The 19,566-nt window shown below is 40.0% G+C and overlaps 2 protein-coding genes across 3 annotated transcripts; both read right to left on the bottom strand.

The window, feature by feature from the left end:
- Positions 1-7,898: 7,898 nt before the first annotated feature.
- Positions 7,899-14,606, bottom strand: LOC115729235 (DNA-directed RNA polymerases IV and V subunit 4-like). The gene is given in 11 exon segments (XM_030659737.2): positions 7,899-8,353; positions 9,004-9,039; positions 9,041-9,073; positions 9,145-9,178; positions 9,293-9,370; positions 9,444-9,555; positions 9,986-10,084; positions 10,230-10,292; positions 10,445-10,516; positions 10,645-10,732; positions 14,602-14,606. Coding segments are annotated over 10 exon segments (684 nt in total). The 5' UTR covers positions 10,727-10,732; positions 14,602-14,606; the 3' UTR covers positions 7,899-8,278.
- Positions 11,828-15,183, bottom strand: LOC115729234 (BTB/POZ domain-containing protein At5g47800). Of its 2 annotated transcripts, none has more exons than XM_030659727.2 (5): positions 14,392-15,183; positions 14,226-14,295; positions 13,566-13,964; positions 12,737-13,477; positions 11,828-12,598 (listed from the first exon to the last, which is right to left on the bottom strand). In XM_030659727.2, exons 1-5 carry the CDS (start codon positions 14,448-14,450, stop codon positions 12,056-12,058), a joined length of 1,812 nt encoding a protein of 603 aa, XP_030515587.2. In that variant the 5' UTR covers positions 14,451-15,183; the 3' UTR covers positions 11,828-12,055. The 2 variants fall into 2 exon arrangements, with proteins under 2 accessions (XP_030515587.2, XP_030515588.2); XM_030659728.2 differs by having other exon boundaries at positions 13,566-13,958; positions 14,392-15,182.
- Between the last annotated feature and the right edge of the window lie 4,383 nt (positions 15,184-19,566).

Genomic DNA, 19,566 nt, shown 5'->3' with positions numbered 1-19,566 from the left:
AACCTTTTTATTTTGGATGGCGCTGGCATTGGAGATGCCGAACTTAGGCAGGCACAACCAAAAGGTAAAGTCGTAGCAACGGATGAAAATCTCATAGTGTGCTCATTACTGAAGAAAGAGTTGGCGATCGCCCACCAATTTTGATTTGAAGAAGTCACATATTTCTTGTTTTTCTAATCGAAGTTTGGCAGGGTCAATAGTCGCCATGACGACGGAGGCAATATGTCATTGTACCTGTCATTCATAATCTTTGACAAGCATGCCGTTGACAAATAACGCGGGAAGAAGAAGACTAATTTCCAGACTTATAGAGGAACATTCTGCTTCTCATCTTTAATTGAGGAGGAAAAATTAAAAGTTAAATATAACGTACCTAGTTTTACTAAGATTTTACTAAGGCTCCGTTCATTTCGTAGAAAATAAATGACTTGAAGAATTTTTTTTGAAACATTATTGCTTATAAAGCTTACAAAAATTAATAATTGAAAAACATACTTATTGTCGACGCAATTGTGTAGATACAAAATGTTGTTGGTAATGATAATATTTTTCATTGATTAATTATTTCAAATAATACATATGAATATTTTGAGAATTATTTTTCAAATTACTCATTTTTGCGAAACAAACGGAGCCTAAATATCATTTAGTACAAAAGTTACAAAAGATAGGGTTGCCAAGAACAGTGAAAGATGCATTATGTACAAACAAAAGGCGAAACTATTAATTTACCCCATAGTAAATTTCTGCCCTCTTACATATTAGGGGAAATTCCCATAATGTTCTATACCTAGTGAAATTATGCCAATTAAGTTCCTAAGCCCTTTAGTTTTGTCAATTTGATCATTAACCTTTTGACAATTTATGAAGTCAGTCAAATTGATTAATTTTGGCCGAAAATCGTTGACGTGATTTGTCACTGTTCTATGTGGTGCCACCGACATTGACTTTGACAATTTTTTTAATTTTTATGATTTATCTCTTTTTTACTTTTATTTTATTTTTTTTAATTGTGGCCGGTGAGGCTTGACCTTGATGTCATGGGGTGAGGTCAACCTTGCCGCCAGCGAGGGCTTCCCGACCCTTGCCCGGTGTCCGGTGGGGCTCGCCGGCGACCCCTATCGGCGGGATCGTCAGCCTTTGCACCCATAAATAAAAGAGGAAAGAAAAAATATTAAATAATAAGTTAGAAACAAATCATTAAAAAAAACACTACAAATTATCCACGTCAGGCCAGCGGTGCCATGTAGGGTGACTAGCATCCATGTCATCGATTTCCAACCAATAGGAAAGAATCAGCAAAAACGTGAAAATATTTAGGATTGAATCGGCAAATTTAAAAGGTTTAAGATTGAATTAGCAAAAGTACACAAATTTTAATACATTTTTTTTTTACAATTTTCCTGATTTAGATACATATGAGAGTCGGTTGGAGACATTTGAAGCGATGGTAAAGGGAAAGAACAACGGGTAATTGAAAATAGATTTAATACACCAAGAAACTTAAACTATCAATCGATAGATCGATCTTGAAGCTTGGTTGGAATATTTTCTTGATGCAAGAAATTGATTGATTTTGCAGATATGGTTCCAAATTCCAAAGAGGATTGTAACACGTATTCTTTATCACATAACCCGACATTCTAAAAACTCGAGGCTGAGTTTTTTCTTTATTAGATGACATGAGAATGATGCGTGGCACCTCAAGTTTGGATTTACATTTTTTGTTGTTGATGAATTTAGGATTTTAAAATTCGATATTCCCTTCTTCAATAAAATTTAGGACATTCGTTCATGTTATTTTAATTTAATTAAATGTGTTAAGATATGTTATCTTTGATTGGAAGATGTCATAAGATGTAGTTGTTCTTTTACGTTTAGATGTGCTTTTCTTATATTCTCAGTATTTCTTTTAGATATCATTAGGTTGCAACCTTGCTTATTTTGTAGTGTACGAGTTGCGACTCAGGGCTTTAAATTTCCACCGCTCCATTTCATAAAGTTGAATTTGGAAAAAAGGCTATTCAAAGTCCCGAATTCAAGCAAGATTAAAGTTCTTCTTCAGTGGCGAAGGAATTAATGGATAAATGCAACTAATAAAAATGAGTATGGTTCTTGCAAGAAACATCGATCAGGTGCAGCCACGATAAGAATAGTTAAAAGTACAAAAATACAATGTGGGCCACATTGTGGCAATCCGCTCAGGATAATGTTTCCGGCGCGATGTGATTTTCCAAGAGCAATCGCGATTTAGTCCTTTCACCTGGAAATTATTTAACGTGATAGCTAGAACTTGCCAATATGAGTTGTAACATAAGGGAATTCACAAAATTGATGACCCAAATAACTATGATTTTTCGTAAAAGTTAGGATTTAATCACGTCAACTAAAAGGTTTAGGATTTAATCACATTTTGTATTTGTGGTTTTTTGCTAGGAACAGGAAGACTACAAAAATGATTTTCATTCAACTCCTCTAATCAAATGTACTCTGAAATGAGAGTTGCATCTGTTACCTGGTCAATGTGATATTAATGGTTCTACCGACTATCATGTCGTCCAACATGAAGGTCAAGGAGGACCTCAGCAAGCGAACAGCAAACCCAGACCCGACTTACTTCACCTCATTGGTATAGCATAGATTTACGTTTTCACAAAATATGTGATGTTAGTTACTTTTCAAGAAAATGATAATATTTTTCGATGTTAAGTTGAAACTTGGAAATGAACTGAAAAGTATTTTCCGACGGCTGACGGCTGCCGGCCATAGGCAAGGTCGAGCGTCGCCACAAGCTGAAGAGGCACGAGCTGGCCATATTCCGGCGAGCCGAGCCAAGCAAGCCTCGCCGGTCTCAAGCAAGGGCGAGGATCGCCTCAACGGCACCGAGAGAGGCCTCACCTCCCCTTGCCCGTGGCCGGCGATTGGCGGAGGGAAAAAGAAAATAAAAAATAAAAATATTATAAAAGAACAGAAAATTCATAAATTAAAACAAAGAAATAAAAAATGATGAAGAATAATTAAAAAAGAAAATGGATGTGGATGAGTGGAGGGAAAATATTTTCCTCTTTGGAAGAGGAAACCACATTTGCCACGGTTTTGAAGGAGTTTTTTAATTGACTAAAAATATTTTCTTTGACTCGTCAGAAAAATGTTTTTTGGAAAAATTATTTTCAGTGAAGCGAACGCAGCTTTAAACTAGAGAGTGACGGACCTCGTAAGTGTTGGGGGTAGTATGGTTGAAGTCATACTTTTCAATTTTATATCTTTTTCTATTTTACTTTTTTTTTTCCTTCGCCCATCGCCAACTCGACAAGGTCAACCACCTCAAGCGACCTCGTTGAGGACGGCGGCGGAGGCGGAGGTGGAAGCGGCCCGAGCCAAAGGGTAAGTTGATTCCAACTTAGAGTAAGCCAATGAGACAAGTCTAAGATCAAAACAAAGAAGATCGACTGTATCAGAGCGCCATATGGAAAAGGTCAGGTGCTGTATATTTGCCCACTACACTTTAACGTGGTCGATTCTCCATTCTTTTGACCGGATAAACATGGACATATTTATATTGCTCATTATGTCACTCTCTGGTAACTGGTGCTGGGGATAGTATGGCCGAAGCCATATTTTCCAAATTTTTTTTATCAATTCTTTCCTTTCCTTTTCTTTTTCTTCTTTTTCCCTTCGTCTCATCAACAGAGATCGACCACCTCAAGCGAGGGCTGCCCTCGCCGGCCTCGGGCGACCATGTTGAGGAAGCCGGCAATGGCGATGGCGATGGCGATGACGAGGTTGATGTTCTCAGGCAAGGAGAAGAAGCAGCAACATAGGCGAAGCGGAGGACGATGAGAACGACGTAGAAGAGGAGCGCCCGCACAAGGATGTTCCTGAGGAAGTTCGATTTGGCCCGAGATGGCTCCATCATCGAAGAGATTGCGATCTTAGAGTTAGATCCGAGAGCGAGACGAATGCTGAGAGAAAGATGTCGGGATTATCGAGAGCAGAAGCGACCAGAGGTGTGGTTGGCTCCGACGACGGTTGCCACGACGTCACCAAACATCAAACTTGTCTTTGAAACTAAACGCAGAGTTAAAAGTCTCTGCATTGCAAAGTTCATTACATAGCTGAAGGATAATAAAAAAGGCACAAAAGAAAAAGATGACTGCTGGCCAGGAAAGGGCCGGCTCGAACCTAAATTCGACCGTTGCCGTTGCCAAAGTTCATTACATTGCTCAAGGATAATAAAAAAGAGAATAAAAAGAAAAAAAATACCCGCTGGCCAGGAAAGCAGACGACTAAATTGGCCTTGTCGAACCTAAATCCGACCGATTCCAGATAGGAAATTATCTTCTTGGCGGTACACTTGCTAACGAGCGGTTCGACTTTCAAGCAATCCAGATTGCCGCGATCGAGGAAGTGTGGATTCATCAACGCTGCCAATGTCCTCGCTTGCTCCAGCGAAGACGGCAGCAATACTTGACCATACTTGATCAGATTGGTGATCTCGATGAGTTCATTTAGGACCATATCTCGTGTAAGGAGATACTCGTCGCGTTGTTCCTTACACTCACCTGAAATTTGCTCTAGATCGATATTTCTGCCGATCCTGCTCCGCGGTTATGCAGGTATTGTATCTTTGACGGAGGAGCGCAGCGTTGCTCAATGGAGAAGACATTGTGAAGAAGAGATGATGTCGGAGGTGTTCTACAAGAAAGGGAGAACAATTCTTATGGTGGTCTCTTTACTAGTGAGACACTCTATGACAGAAACCAAATATTACAGAATCAATTACAATCAATTAGAATAATATTCAGACTATTATAAGTCCTTAGAATATCATAATTTATCTAACATAATCTAAATGTATTCTATCCTACAGCCATAATATCCCAGTCCCGGATATGTCTTTTGTCCCATATGAGCATTGTCGTACGAACGGATTACACATGGACCATCTTTATGGATGGCGTTTTCAAAGATGATGGAGAACGTCAATTCTCCCCAGTTTCATATTAATGTGATGAAAGCTACTTCAAAGTCCAGCTTTCAGCATCGAATGATAAAGATTTTTTAAGTGCATTGTAGTACTAAACAAATTGTAGTATTGAACAAACTTTATATGATCTAATATAGACTCGTTGTCTCTACTACCATAAGCATGTACTCTGTTATAATTTAAATCGGTACATATATCTACGGAGAAAACTAGCAAGAATAATCCATTTATAATTAGAGGGCTGCTCTCGCGGGCTTCGGGCGACCTTATTGAGGAAGGCGGCGGAGGCGGAAGCGCCCGAGGTGACCAGGAAGATGATTCCAACTTCAGTTATGGCTGGGGCCTTCGGGCATGCGCATGTGATGTGCCACTACACTTGAGCATCGTGCCAATCACGTTCTCGAATCTTTTTGTTAGTTTTTTTTTTTTCCTTTTTCTTTTCCTTTTTCCTTCTGCAGATGTGGACGGCCTCAAGCAAGGGCCGCATTAATGGGGGACGGCGGCGGAGGTGGAATGCGCGAGCCAGTTATGGCGATGACAAGGTTGATGTTCTCAGGCAAGGAGAAGAAGCAGACCACGTAGGCGAAGAGGAGGACGATGAGGACAACACCGAAGAAGTACGAACAAGAATTCATTTGGAGAATGACAAACGCATCGCCGTCTCCTGTGAGGAAGCAGGCACCTTCTTATGGGTTCGAATTGTCAAGTGCTGTTGCACCAGCGATCATGAATTCCACCAGGTCATACGCTTCTGCGGAGCGGAGTCAAGAGTTTTATCAACTGAGGATGACTAAATTGGCCTCTTCGGCTGTAAATCTGATCTTCGTCAGCTGGTCAACTATCTTCTTCGATTCAGTCTTGCTAACAGTGGCAGCAATTTCCAGGTCGTCAACATTGCCGCGATCAAGAAAGCGTGGATTCATCGAGAATGTGAGTGTGTTTGCCCCGTTGCGATGGTTGTCAATACCAACACTTGTTATCGCTTAATTAAAGCGATGAGCTCATTTCCGGCCGCGGTTTTTGCAAGAAGATACTGGTCACGTCGTTCCTCCCTGAAGGCAAAAAAGAATGAGAGCCCAGCAAAAAAACCAACTAAAAAAAATCGCAATGCACTCACCTGAGGAGTGTAGCGCTATTCAATGGCAAAAAACCTACAGAACAACGTGACCAGTATTTCCTTGCAAAAACCACAGTAAAAAATGAGCTTAATGAGCTCTTCGCTTAAATTAAGCAGCAACAAGTGTTGGTATTGGCAGCCATCGAACAGGCAAAGACACTTTATGTTCTTGATGAATCCACACTAACTTGATCGTGGCAATATTGATTGCCTAGAAATCGCTGCCACCGTTAGCAAGACTGAATCAAAGAAGATAGTTGACCAGATGACGAAGATCAGATTTGCAGTCGAAGTGGCCAATTTAGTCATCCGCTTTCCAGGCAAGTAGGTTATCTTTTTTATAATTTGGCAGCTGGAAATGGTCAGATTTAAGTTCGAGCTGGCCAATTTAGTCATTCGCTTTCTAGTTATCTTTTTCTTTTCCTTTTTATTATCCTTCAGCTATGTAATGAACTTTGCCAAAGACTTCAACTCTGCATTCGATTTCAAAGAGGAGTTCGATGTTTGGTGTAAGGGTGTCAATAGTTCCGTTCGATTGCGAACCAAACCATTAGGATTTGCATTCGAATTGAACCATTCTCGCCTTGAACTGCAGATGAACCGAACTGAAAATCTTGTTTGATTCGGTTTGATTGATTCGGTTTGATTCAGTTCGGCTCTTTTTTTTATTTTTTTTTTTTAGTGTACGAGTGGGACAGAAAAGGAAACTCATTTCCCCCTATTTAGCATCATGCGAAGTCAGGCGAATAGGAGAAGAGGAGAAACCCTGAACGCCCCCACTAAAGGAGTAGAAACACTAAACGAGGAAATCTCCAAATCTGAGAGAGGAGAGAAGGGGATTACCAAATAAGAGCAATGGTGACTTGGATTGATGATGGTGTGTTGCGACCTAAAAATTAGGTTTCTAGGCTAATGAGTTAACAAGTTAATCTTCGACAAAAAAAAATTAACAAGTTAACCAAATTAACTAACCTAGTTCAAGCACTTTCAAATTTTACTAAATCGCAACTTAAGGAGTATAAAAAGAAAAGCCTTCCAGCGGAGAATGATTAAATTTCACCACAACTCCAGCCACCCTGGTGTGCAACGACGGCAACAACTGAAAATGATTAAATTTCACCGTCCACAAAGTCAGACATCTAATTGGAACCTTTTCTCAAATAAACAATTAAGTCATCAAGTGACCAAACCAAAAACCTTTGAAGTCCTCAATTGACATGTCCAAAAGCCCTGTTTCTACGCCTAATTCCTGTTACGATCAAAGGAGACTAAATCGAAATTGAGTCATCAGCGGGGTCTTCATCGCATGTTCCTCGTTAACGTAATCAGCAGTTGAGCTTTCCAGAATCATAAGTCACACGGCTGCCAGAATTATTCACTTGCTATTAATCTCAAAGCTCAGAATCCAAAAGTCTTGGGAATAATATTGTGCATCATACGCACATGCTTTTTTGGACAAAAGAACAGAACCGTAATGGAAACTAAGTTAGCAACTAGATATTTAGATTTGAATATCTAATGTGCTAAGACTATTAAAACTCAACCTTTAGTCATAAAAGACCCATGATTGGAAAATGATAGTAAAAGGATGGACTTTTATGTTCAGGTGGGGAGACAGAGAGAGCGCCAACCGGTAGGAAATGAACTGCACAAACCTCACTTGGTAAACTCCTCCATCAAGATGGTGGAGAATGAAATGCTTATGGTACCAACTTCACAGGCTCAAAACAATGAGAAGACGAGGCTAGTACCGGAGATGATTGTCATGAATATCATAAAAAGGCCATTATCATGTTCAGGGAGTCAACACATGCACAATACACTTCTAAATTATCAGCAACACTGTTCCACGGGCAAACCTTGCATCTCTAAATTCAAGTAAATAAATGAATCAGACAAGTGACAAAATGATGCAGGAAAGTCCTGAGGATACTGCTTCTTGTTCTGCTAGGTGAAGCTGTACAAACAATCTAACCCACCAAACTACTCTACCCTGAGTTCCGAGAGCAGCAAAACAGTAAACGTTATAAACCAAAAAAACCTGCAGTCAACATTAAAGACCAGGCGGTAATCAGCATCAAGGAAAAGCAAGAAGGGAGAAGAAGCCATGTCAGTCAATCAGCAACTGCGGTATCTTACTGCAGAGTGCAGATCTCTGCAGGGCTGTCATGTTGTCACATTGCCTTTTTGAGCTTAACTAGTTCAGCCAGAACATCTTTGAGAGGCTCAGCAAGCTTGCTTTTCTTAGCCTGCACAAAGCTTGGGGTCAAAACCTGTCTAAGACAAGGTAGTGGTAATGATCACAAGGAGGCAACTGGAAGGATCATACATCCAGAATCAGTTTGAAATGGTAGAGTAGTTGTCTGGACGAGTTTCCTTTTCTAAACACTTAAACAAGGCTTGCAAAGCCGAATAGCAAACATGGCCATAAGGAGATAGAATGACATATACAGAGACTTTTACGATGTCTCTAGTTTTTAGCATGCAGGAATATTATACACGTATTACCCCTACATGAGTTGTAAACAAAAAGCGAAAAATCCAATAACTCTAGCTGGATAACATCTAAAGTTCTTTTAACTGGTGAATCCAAATCAAAAGCTCTGTTGTGAAAAGAACCCTATGAATCCAAAACATGAAATGTTGACTCAAATCTCGGAAGTTGCATTCAATTCTTCAGTTCAAAATGATATTAGCATGTTTCACCATGCTTGATTCTCACAATTATCCAACACAAGCCAAATTTTCCACTGATGGAGTATACAAAAGAAAAGCCTTTCAGCGGATGAAAAGGGCTTTGAACAGGGGTGCTCAAATTATCTCTACTAATGAAGGTTACCATCCACATCGAAAATTGTCCATGGCAAGCTAAAGATCTTAAAGCATGGTCATAGAGTACCTTCAAGGATGGAACAAGAGCAAAAACTTCATCCGGAGGTTTCTGGACAGACATTCCCAATGACACATATCTGCACCAAATCTGAGATTAATGGCACTGCCTCTTCTTAAGAAATGGCACCCAAAAAGTTGAGATTAGTACCTCGCCCTCAGTGACACCATATTGTGTAAGAGGCCTTCAAGTTGAGTTAATGGTTAACAACATTTAATCAATTGCATGGGACCCCATTAGGAGAAGAAATAATCACATAATTAAAGCACTCTAAAGAAACTTAAAAGAACAAGGATACTCTAGAGCTCTTCTCACTGATGCCGGATCTGCATAGTGAATTCCATTTTTGGCATACTGCAATCCACGGTCAAAGGATCTGAAACAGCATTTCACTCAGGTATCTTGAAAGAGGAGGATCAAAAGAATGCCCATAAGAATGTACTCCTTACACAGGAATTTTGATCGTTGGATCCTCAGACAATATGACCATTTGCTCCTGGATTCCTTGTAAGATTTCAGTAGCTTCACAGTCCATCAGACATTTGGCATGTTTTGGAAGTTCTATAAATTCAATAATATCACAAGATCAGGGAGAATACCCAACATGGTAATAGTCTAAACCAAACCAAAAAATTGGCGAAAACATAAAGTATTGTTCACAAGTAAGCATACAATCATAAGCCAATGATTAGGTATGTTCATTAACTCATAGAGGTAGAGGTCATTTGTGAGGCATCCGTCTCTACACTGTATTAACTAGAATGCCTTTTTGCCAAGACTGTCTTGCTTGAACCTAACTATTTCAAATAAAATTTTTTTTAGGTCTACTGTTGATCTCATTTCATTGTGGATTTTCAGACCTAAAACAAACCAATTCAAGTGAAGCTCCACAGTGAAGGTATGCCCAACAGTAAGAGGTTGAAGTAACCCATAAGTAAGAAATTCAATCAGCGCCATTGAGAAAAAAGGTGGGGTATGGCTAAACACGTACCTTGCTCAACTCTGAGCTCTAGAGGAACCGGTTCTTTGGGAGCAGAACTTTTTGCAGCATTGCCAGTCTTATCTCCTTTCCCTCCTTTGCCCAAATTTACTAAGAAAATACACAGATTGCCAGGACAAAAATAATCAGCATGCAATAAGTAGTAAATAACACATCGCAAACAACTGAAATCACATGGAGCTGCCAAACAATAAATCCACTGAAATAGCCTGAAAGTGATGATTCGAAGCCGGACATTTATTCAACAAACCGTCCCCTTTGCCACCAGATGAGAAGCTAAAAATTCCATCCTCCAGACCTATGCAAAGTAGCACCACCAAGAAACATCATTGCAAGAAAATGGGGCCCATCACGGAAAGTCACAGAAACCACATCTCCAACCACTTCCAATTTACAAGCATGATGAAGAATAAAACTCCCAAAAGCTAAACGAAATAAAAAGATGCAAACCTTCGGAATTAAACTGAACCTTCCTTCCCTTCTTGGACTTCGCAGAGCTATCGTCCTTGCCTTTCGCAGATGCTACACGTTAAAAACACACAAACGATGGAATTCTTAGCAAAAACTAAGAACAGCAAGAGGCTGATCGCTACAAAAACAAAATGTGATTGGGCAAGACACCGGGCAAGAATGGGTCACATTACTTTTACCTCCGTTAGGAGTGGCGGATTTGAGAGAGGACTTGACCGCTTTACTGGGCAGCGAAAACCCTTTTCCTCCCTTCTCCGCCATAACCAGCTTCTGCAACTCCCGGCACGAGAAATCAACGGAATTTATAGCACGATCACGTTGAATCCTGAAATGGGTGAATCGGAATTAGTAGACTGAAGGAGTGAAGGGATAGTGCACGAGCCGAACGAACCTGAGGGAAGCAGAATCAGAGCTCGAATTCGTCTTTGCTCAGCTGGGTTTTACAGAATTTTGAGTCTTGAAAGTGAAGAGCGAGAGCTTTTTCTTTAGGTATGTGAAGTAGAACTAGAAAAAAAAAAAAAAAAAGGACCAAAAAAAATAAGTAGAAAAAAAAGACCAAAAAACAAAAAAGTAGCAGAAAAATAAAAAAAAGTAAAGTGAGCAAAAATAATTGACAGGGTTGGAAATTGCCTTGATCAGATCGAACTAGCCGGTTCAACAGAGATGTCGATCCGAATTCCGATTCCATAAATTGAAAGCATCGGTTCCGTTCTCAATTTCCAAATAGAACTGTCCACCCACTCAAACTGTTCGAATCGGACTGATTATTTTTTATTTTATGATTTAATTCTTAAAAAATCTTTAAACAAACTATTTAACCTCTTAATTACTATTTAAAATATGAATATATAGGTTTCACTAGGTTGGAAACCGGACGGGTCTGGTCCGGTCCAATTCCAAGCACCTCGGGTCCAGTTCCCTGCTCCGGGGTGGGATCAACTTTGATCGAAAACCAATCACCCCTAATTTAAAGCACTTTATAAATCGTTGGGTGGGTCCTTAAAAAATAAAAAAGATACCACCTGTCAGATTTTCTCTCTAATTTTGTGGTACCCAAGTGAAGTAAGATACCAATTGTTAGAATTTTTAAGTGTGTAAAGGATTACTTTATGACCTGCCAGAAAAAAAAAGGATTACTTCATGACAAGAGTTTTATAATTTACGGAAAGTATGGTTTTACAATAAAATTAACCTTAAACAACGTATTTTTTACAGTTCAAAACTGAATTGATTTACGAGGTTTCTGCGTAGATCTTATTTACTTGACTCTAGGTCCACATCAAACATCATCAGTAAGAAGTCTGACAAAAAAAAAAAAAAAATAATGTCTTTAGAGGAAAGGAGTATGAGAGGTACATCTAACAGTGTATGTTGCTGGTATATTGGTAATGAATGGTTTAGGATTAGTTCCTGAAGAATTTCTTCTTTGGTTTATGGAGGTTCTCATCTTATAGAAGCTATGTCTACTCACAAATTGCAGATTACATTGTAAATCATCACTCAGAACCAAACTATTTGATGGGCATAGGAAAAGTTACAGATCCTGAAATGCTTCTTTCTGATATATGAAAATGACCATCAGCCGATTTGCTATCTCTCTCGCCCTTTATTATGGCCACAATCCGATTTACCGGTTCTTTTCCCGATCTTATGGGGGTCCAACATGCTTCTGCTTCGCGATCTTTCCTCTGTGGCGACATCCTTTGCCTTCTCTGATGACTCCACCCCTTCCTCTATCTCCCTCATCGCCAACTTCCTCTCCAGTTCTTTCGGTAGCTTCATGTCCGGTTGCATTGTCCTAGGATGATCTTTCGTGCTGGCTTCAGCTACGGAGATTGTCGGGTCATCTGCTCTTGGAAGTCGAACTTCCGGGCTTAGCTTTGGCTTGCCTTGATCTTCTCTTGCAGCGTGTGTCTCCTTTCCCCTAGTTGTGGTGTTGTGTGAAGCCAAGCTATGAGGTGTGGTTGCTCCCCTGGTGGATTTCTCTTGGTCGAAGAAGAGGACTTGAACCACAGTACGTAAGGGCAGGCGCTCGTTCTTCACGGCATGCGCTCGTACATCTGGAGACAGCTTCTGGCAATCTAAAATCCGACAGAGGAACTTCTTGTCGGTCTTGGACAAATCAGGATGCTCCTGCTAGCACATGAAGTAGCATGAAGCCGATTGTTAAGCCATCCAATAAACAGACGAGTACCTTGAAAGTCAAGATAAGAACATCTACTCTATTCTGCCGATGTTTCTATCCATGTGTCAATGCTTCAAATTTATTACCTTCAGGTAGATGTTAATAGCTTTGTAGAGGTCATCATGCAGTGGCCTGGCAATATCGGGCAAGCATTCGGCAAGAGATACTACCTTGGACACGGGCATTTTGACGTCCTTGGAAATCACTTGAAGATAAGAATCAATGAGCTTCCCAACCTTCCTAACTGATCTCGTAGACTCGCCCTTCTCTGAAGATCCGGGAGGTTGTCTTCTCCACAGTACCCAAAAACTTTCCAACACGGACCGTACCAATTCCATGTCGTAAAAGTGTTGGTCTGATGTGGAATAAGAAGGAAACAGCAGATCACCCACTTTCGCCTCATCCAACTGTTGACTGGACCTCCGGACGAGTTCAGTCTTAGTTAATGGAGATGATCCTAGACAGTTTGCAAGACTCAGCAGCCTTAGCAGGAAATTAATTGAAAGAGAACCCCGTTCCGCTGGGATCATGCTTACGATAGCCTCTAGGATCCGCTGGTTCTTCACCGTGATTTCTTCTGGTTGTGATGCGGTACTTCCGATAGTCCTAGTCTTAGTCGGGTCTGGTAGCCAGCGAGAGGCATAGACATGCAAAGCTTCACCAATAAGCTGTGAAGGAAGCATATTCGTTGATCGTACAGCAATGATAATAAAACAGAAGAGATCTATGTCTAGATCAGAAATATCTTCTGTCCACCAATCACGAGGTACTGACTGGCGATTTTTCTTGTCATATCCTGGTCTTGTATAAGTATAAGACCATGTGACCTGCATATATGTAGCAATTTTTGCCACATTTAGTCACTGAAAATCTGTATAAATGAAGCAAAAGTTGGAAAACAAGAAATGCCTTAACCTTTGGCGGAGGGGTGAGAATTTTCTGCACAATTGAGTCAATGCACACCCTAGTAATTCCGAGAGATTCAGACCATTCAGGTAGTTTGTTTGTAGTCTGAAGCGTGATGATGGAGTCCTTCCACCCCTCAAGAATGCACGAATGGAAGAAAGCCTCGAGCTTCAGCACGAAATTTCCCTTTTCCACTGCTTCAGTCATGCGGAGGAACTTGGCAGCGCAAAATGCAGGTAGAAAGTTATATGCGCTGAAGTTGATGGTAATTCCGTAGCAATATTTAGCGCACAACTCAAAAGCCTCTTCTCCTCCGGGAATGTCATGGAGATCTATGGTGGTTTCACCATCATCGGTCGGGCAAAGCTGTTGTAAGAGACCGCATTTCGGTAGCAGAGAGAACTGCGACTAAAGACTATGTTAACAGAGCTGAAATAAATCAACATAAACAATTCAAGTAACATAAAAAGTTTTGTACGCTCATGAGCTTTCAATCTAGTCCTTTTCCTATCTGAAGATGAGATTGTATTTCAGAATTTCAAGAAGTTTTATCATCTGCTATTTGATTTACACACACGTAGATGTATTTCCTCTCCACAATTCAAACTAATATCAGCAGGATTGAGTTGTCCCAATATTTAGGTTGAGTAGGGCTTTCTGAACCTGTACCTTGTGGAGATGATAATTGATGTTGTTGATTCGTAAAATTAGGTCTGTCGGTGCATCTGAAGTCACCGTTCTGCAAATGTTTGTCCAAAACTAAGATGTCAATCACAAGCATCATCAGTATTTGCATAAAAAAAAAGGGATCTCCATCTTTGTTCACTCTCTGTACCTTGTTGCTTCTTCTGTGTAAAACGTGTCTGGCCTTGTCCCAAGTTTCATATACTTCATCTTTGTGGTTCCTTCTTCTTGTTATCCAAATTCCAGGGCTCATGACCAGATTCTGAGTCCCGATAGCCTCACCTTTCAGCGAGTGTGCTTTGAATTACAGAGAATTCAGAAAGATATGGTCTATCCATTTTAAGGTGACCAATCAAGAAACTTCGGAAGAGCTTCCAAGCAAAGTGTAGCTAAAAATGGATCAACAACAAACGGAGCTTCCTGCACAAATGTAAGAAGGAAGTCATCAAAAGCAAAGCCACCGCATGATTCTGTATGCCCAAAATAAAAAAAAAAAAAATTCAAAAAAGGATGATTTGAGATACCCAAATTCTATTCCTCATAAAGCCAATACATCAATTAGTTGAAGCACAAATTTCAGTCAGTACCGGCAGATTCCAGTGAAGAAACTGATCCACAAATCCAAACACAAATTGAGGATCATGAGAAATTTCGAATTCAATATTGAAAGATAGACATCAATAGAGACTGAGGTCGATCGAGTAAAAACCGAAAAGCAAATGGCAGAAAGGGATGGCCAACATTATTGAACCACAAAATGGAAGAGAAACACCTAAACCCAAAAACTATCTGCTATTGAACCATTGAGGAACAAATTGAAAAAGAGAAAGGAAGAGAAAGAGAAGGAAAGATCACAAATCCTCATTCAGAAAAAGCAGAATGAATGCAGTTCAAATTCGATTGGGAACTCAGAAAGGAGGAGAACAATAAAACAAAGAACAGAACAGAATCCAAGCAGCTTCACCTTTTCATCAATTCTTCCAATAGAAATCGGCTCATTTATAGGTAAAATTCCCTATAGACATGAACCCCATAAACATTTTCCTGAAGAAATACCCAAGAAATGAAATATGCTCCAACTCCCAGGACAACACTCTGCCTAAAGTCATGCAGATTTGTCTCTGCTGTTTGCGGACAGTGACAGAAAACTTTAATAAACCAACTGGTCTGTTAAAGTACGACGATGAGAAATGGGATTCCATTCAAGAAAAATCTTGGGACTTTCAACCATTTTTAGCCGAATCCTGACAGTTGTAGCAAAAGAACACTTGAAATGGGGAGACTTCTGATTTTGAAAAAGATGAGGTCGGCACTTGCGTGTATGGACTGAATAGGTAGCTATCTGGCTCTTGACCATATAAATACCACCTTTATTGCATCATTTATTGTTAATTTCGTAAACATTAGTAATACATTACAGCATCAGCATCGACCAACCTTTCACTCATGAACAATATTGGTACCTCAATTATTGTGGAGTAATGGCAAATCTGATTTTGGAAACGATAGAATCTGACCCAACTGGAGAAGGCAGTACTGCTTTCGCTAAATTTAAAGAGGTAAGAATTATGGAGAGCAATTTAGGAAGTCATATGTAACGGTTCAAGTTTTATCTAGTTTTGCAGCATCAGATTTTAGTTTCCTTATTTGCTGAAAAATGTTATTGTTTTGAATCTCGAGAAATATATCGTAATTCGATATACTGATGCTTCAACTTTTTTCTGTGTAATTTGCATTGTAGTTGGGTTCCCAAAGAGCCAAAGCTAATACATTTCGGAAAAAGCTAAGGTAATATTAAAACAAGCCGATAAATATTTTATTCCATGGATATAAACTAGCCCATTTTTCATCATATATATGCAGGCTAAGAATGGGAATCGGTTTTAAATCCTTCTTTAATAACATGTCTAGCAGGAAAGAAAAATCTATTAATTCAGGTTTGAAACAAACTCTGCCAAGAGTAGTCATGAAAAGGGCATAAACATTCCAGCATATTTTTGGCATTTGTTTCCTTCTTTTTAAACAAGATCTGTGTGTATCACCAATAAATATTCGAATTGGCGAAGCAGATGCATTGTAGCTATCTGGTGCTAACAATGCTGAATCTTGATTTATAGAATTTCTTTCCAAAATTTGAGAAATATTGAGCCTGACTCAAAATCCAAAACCACTTAGCTGCTCCGCTTCTACTATGTTATATGACGCACTAATAACAACATTTTTTGGGCCAGTCACAATAGGAATTTAATTTAAGAATGCTGAGCAACTAATTTTGCAATTTCTAGCCACTCATATGTAATGCGGATGCATACAATAAAAGCAACTAATGTACCTTATAACAAACACCCTTTGAAGTTTCTCTGCAGTATCTTGATGTTGGATTCAGACATCAGAAGGTAAGGCTTCTCTTAACTGAGACTCTTCTTTCTTAACAATTATTTTATGTGCTTTTAGCTATCTGAAACTAGCTGTACATGCCATGTTTGATGAGTGCTAAAATTGCATGATATATATGTTGCTCAAACCTCTGTCAGGACACAGACATGTCTTTCAATCCCAAAAAAGTCAATAAGAATTGCCCCCACCGCCAACTGTGTGTTGTGTGCTGGTGGTCCTATAGTACAATTATATCTCTTGGGATTGCCTTTATCTCCTATGATCTTCTAAAATCTTGGCTAGGGCCAAGTTTTCTCTTTCTTTTTCTCTTTTTTCCAGAAAAGAGAGTAATGGAGATAAAAGAAAGCTGCTGAGTGACAATGCACATGTAGGCTAGGCTCATTCACAGCAAGTACTTGCCATGTAACACAAAACTAAAAAGGAAAAAACAAAAGCCCTTGAGGTTCTTCTTTCAAATGGTTAAACCAATGAAGGCATAAAAAAATTGCAGAAACCTCAGAACCCACCTTTCAGAAAGTTAGCTTTATACTTCACCCTCAGCCTCAGGTCAGGACCAATGCTTATGTGAAGAATCAGAAAAATTGGGTTTTTGCTTCAGTCACCTTTTCAGGTGCAAAAACTGCAGATTCTCAGGCTCTCATTTCTGGGAAAATCTTGATCTTCTCTATGTGTCATCTAGCCTGTTGAGTTAAATTCTCTTTTAAGAGTTGGGAAAGACACTGCTGAAGTGTGCGCCCTAGAAAAAAGTTCTATTTGTTGCTTAATGTCATTGAGGAAAAGCCAGAAATAGTTGTCTCTTGTCCACATCCTATTTGGACTTTCCTAATTAATGACCCAACAGGAGAATTTCTCTAAGCACATCCATCTTTTCACAGATAAGCAGATTTTCCAAGATAATGTTCATGTGGATAACACTAATTACTGAATCACAAAACCAGCAAGTAAGCTTCCGGCGGGATTCATGAGGATTACTTGAAAGAGGTATGAGAAAACATACCTGGGTATTCCTTTGATCCCGCTAGATCACAAAGGACTAACTAGACAGCTGTAAAACTTCGACAGATTCAGCTTTCCACCTTCTAGAGTGACTCCAGAAGATCGATGCCTGTGTTCTATTTGCAGGCTCCAGTTTGGACATGAATCCAAGGAACATCAAGAAGACCTATGTCAGCAGCGAGGCAAAAGAGATGATTTTTTCTTCTTCTTCATGCAAGCTAGTCATCTCTAGAAGAGCTGAACGGTTGTGCAAGAACAAAGACACAGAAGTTTGGAGGATGTGAAGCAATTATCTGAGAAACAGAAAGATGGGTGGTTTCCTTTGATGTTTCACTAAGAAAATTGGGAGGAGATTTTCTTCTTTTTATCAAGAAAAAGAGAAGAGGTGGTTCGTTAGGATTAGTCAACACATGTCAATGCATAAAACCGAGACTGAACCAGGAAGAGAGAGAGAGAGAGATGTAATAATTAAACAGGTAGCAGAAGAAAGCAAAAAAGCAACTCCTATCTCTCTCTCCCTCTCCCCCACATATTGAGAAAACACTGGGGGCACTCCATGATTGAATTCACCAAAAAAGCATGCAACTGCAAGTGGACTGACCCTTCTCTCCTGCTTAAGCGCTTCTCGTGAAACAGTGGGCTCCAAACGGGACCCATCCACCAGAAAAAACACTCTGAAACTACGCCAAACGTTAGCATACAAAACCGGTTCACAGAGTGATGTTTCGGATTCGTTCTAAGTGTTTCATTAGATCACTTCGTAAGCAAATCTTGCAAAACCCATCCTAGGATCGATCCCTGTACTGCGTCAAAACGTTTCTGTTCTTCCATCTTCGTGATCATCATCATGCATCCCCCCACTAACCACGGAGTATATTCTTCTTCTCAATGGCCCCATCTGGGGGAAAAGGGTTTCGTTCTTTGATTTGCATGTCGGCCACGTGTCGCGTGTGTGTACCGTCGGTCGGTTCAGCTGTCTGAGAAGTTATCATCTCCTTGACTTTGATGGGACTTCGGTCCTCTCCCTCTCTCGCTTTCTTTCTCTTGAGGGCCTGGCCTTCTTGGCTTGGATTTTAATGGAATCGCTTTGCTTTGTTGGTGGTTTCGGAGGCCGGACGCAGACAAAGGATTCGGTCCGGTGTCGTCGTGTGCTTGGTTGTAGCATCGGAGCAGGTTGTAATGTGCCCGTGCGTGCGCTAAGTATTGATGAAGCATAATTGCTTTGGTGATTCGATGCGATCGTCTCGGGATCCACATGTAGGAAAAGAGCAGGGCCCCTGGGAGTAACAATCCGTGTTTTGTCGTTAAGATAAACCGAACTGAACGTGAACGTGAACGTGATAATAAAACATGGAAAGACTCGAATAGGATTTCTCGTATGTGTTACTGTATTTTATTGGGTCGTAGCCGGGTATGGCGTCGAGTGTAGACATTCTGTCCAACTACGTGTTTAGTGTTCGTGGATCATGATTGCTTTTCACCAAGCGATCGCCAATGCCAACGGTTGACGACCTCGACTGCCTCATACTAATCGCTTGAGAGTCTACTGATGGGAGGATGGTGTCGAGTTTTCCTAATACAATATTTTTTGGGATTGAGAGAATAAAAGAGAGATCGAGGTCATTCACCTGTAAGCGAAAACGTTTCATATACAATATTTATCCGTCATATATTGGAGCAAATTCAATATAAATACATCACAAAATACTTAATATCACAAGTATGTCACACTTTGGACTCTATAGCCGACCTACCAACACAATCTAGGGGTAAATGCCGTAGTTCACTATACAATCGTATATGTTTAGTTGAACTGAAAATTCAATCACTTAAAAGTAAAAGTAGGCAAAAATATGGCGGTTAGGTTGCACCATTAAAGATGAAAACTCTTAGGCTCCATTTATTTAGCAAAAAATGTGATGTCTTCCGAAAA

Source organism: Rhodamnia argentea, chromosome 9, assembly GCF_020921035.1.
Source record: "Rhodamnia argentea isolate NSW1041297 chromosome 9, ASM2092103v1, whole genome shotgun sequence".
Taxonomy (NCBI): Eukaryota; Viridiplantae; Streptophyta; class Magnoliopsida; order Myrtales; family Myrtaceae; genus Rhodamnia; species Rhodamnia argentea.
Note: the sequence above shows the minus strand (reverse complement) of the source record. Positions and strands in the feature narration are given on the sequence as shown.

What these genes read in the sequence shown, in the direction of transcription:
- LOC115729234 (XM_030659727.2), bottom strand. Translation starts at nt 14,450, where the DNA reads ATGAAGTATATGAAACTTGGGACAAGGCCAGACACGTTTTACACAGAA. An exon ending in TACACAGAAGAAGCAACAAG is followed by an intron (nt 14,296 to 14,391) that starts GTACAGAGAGTG and finishes AAACATTTGCAG; the next exon opens with AACGGTGACTTCAGATGCAC. An exon ending in TTCTCACCCCTCCGCCAAAG is followed by an intron (nt 13,478 to 13,565) that starts GTTAAGGCATTT and finishes ACATATATGCAG; the next exon opens with GTCACATGGTCTTATACTTA.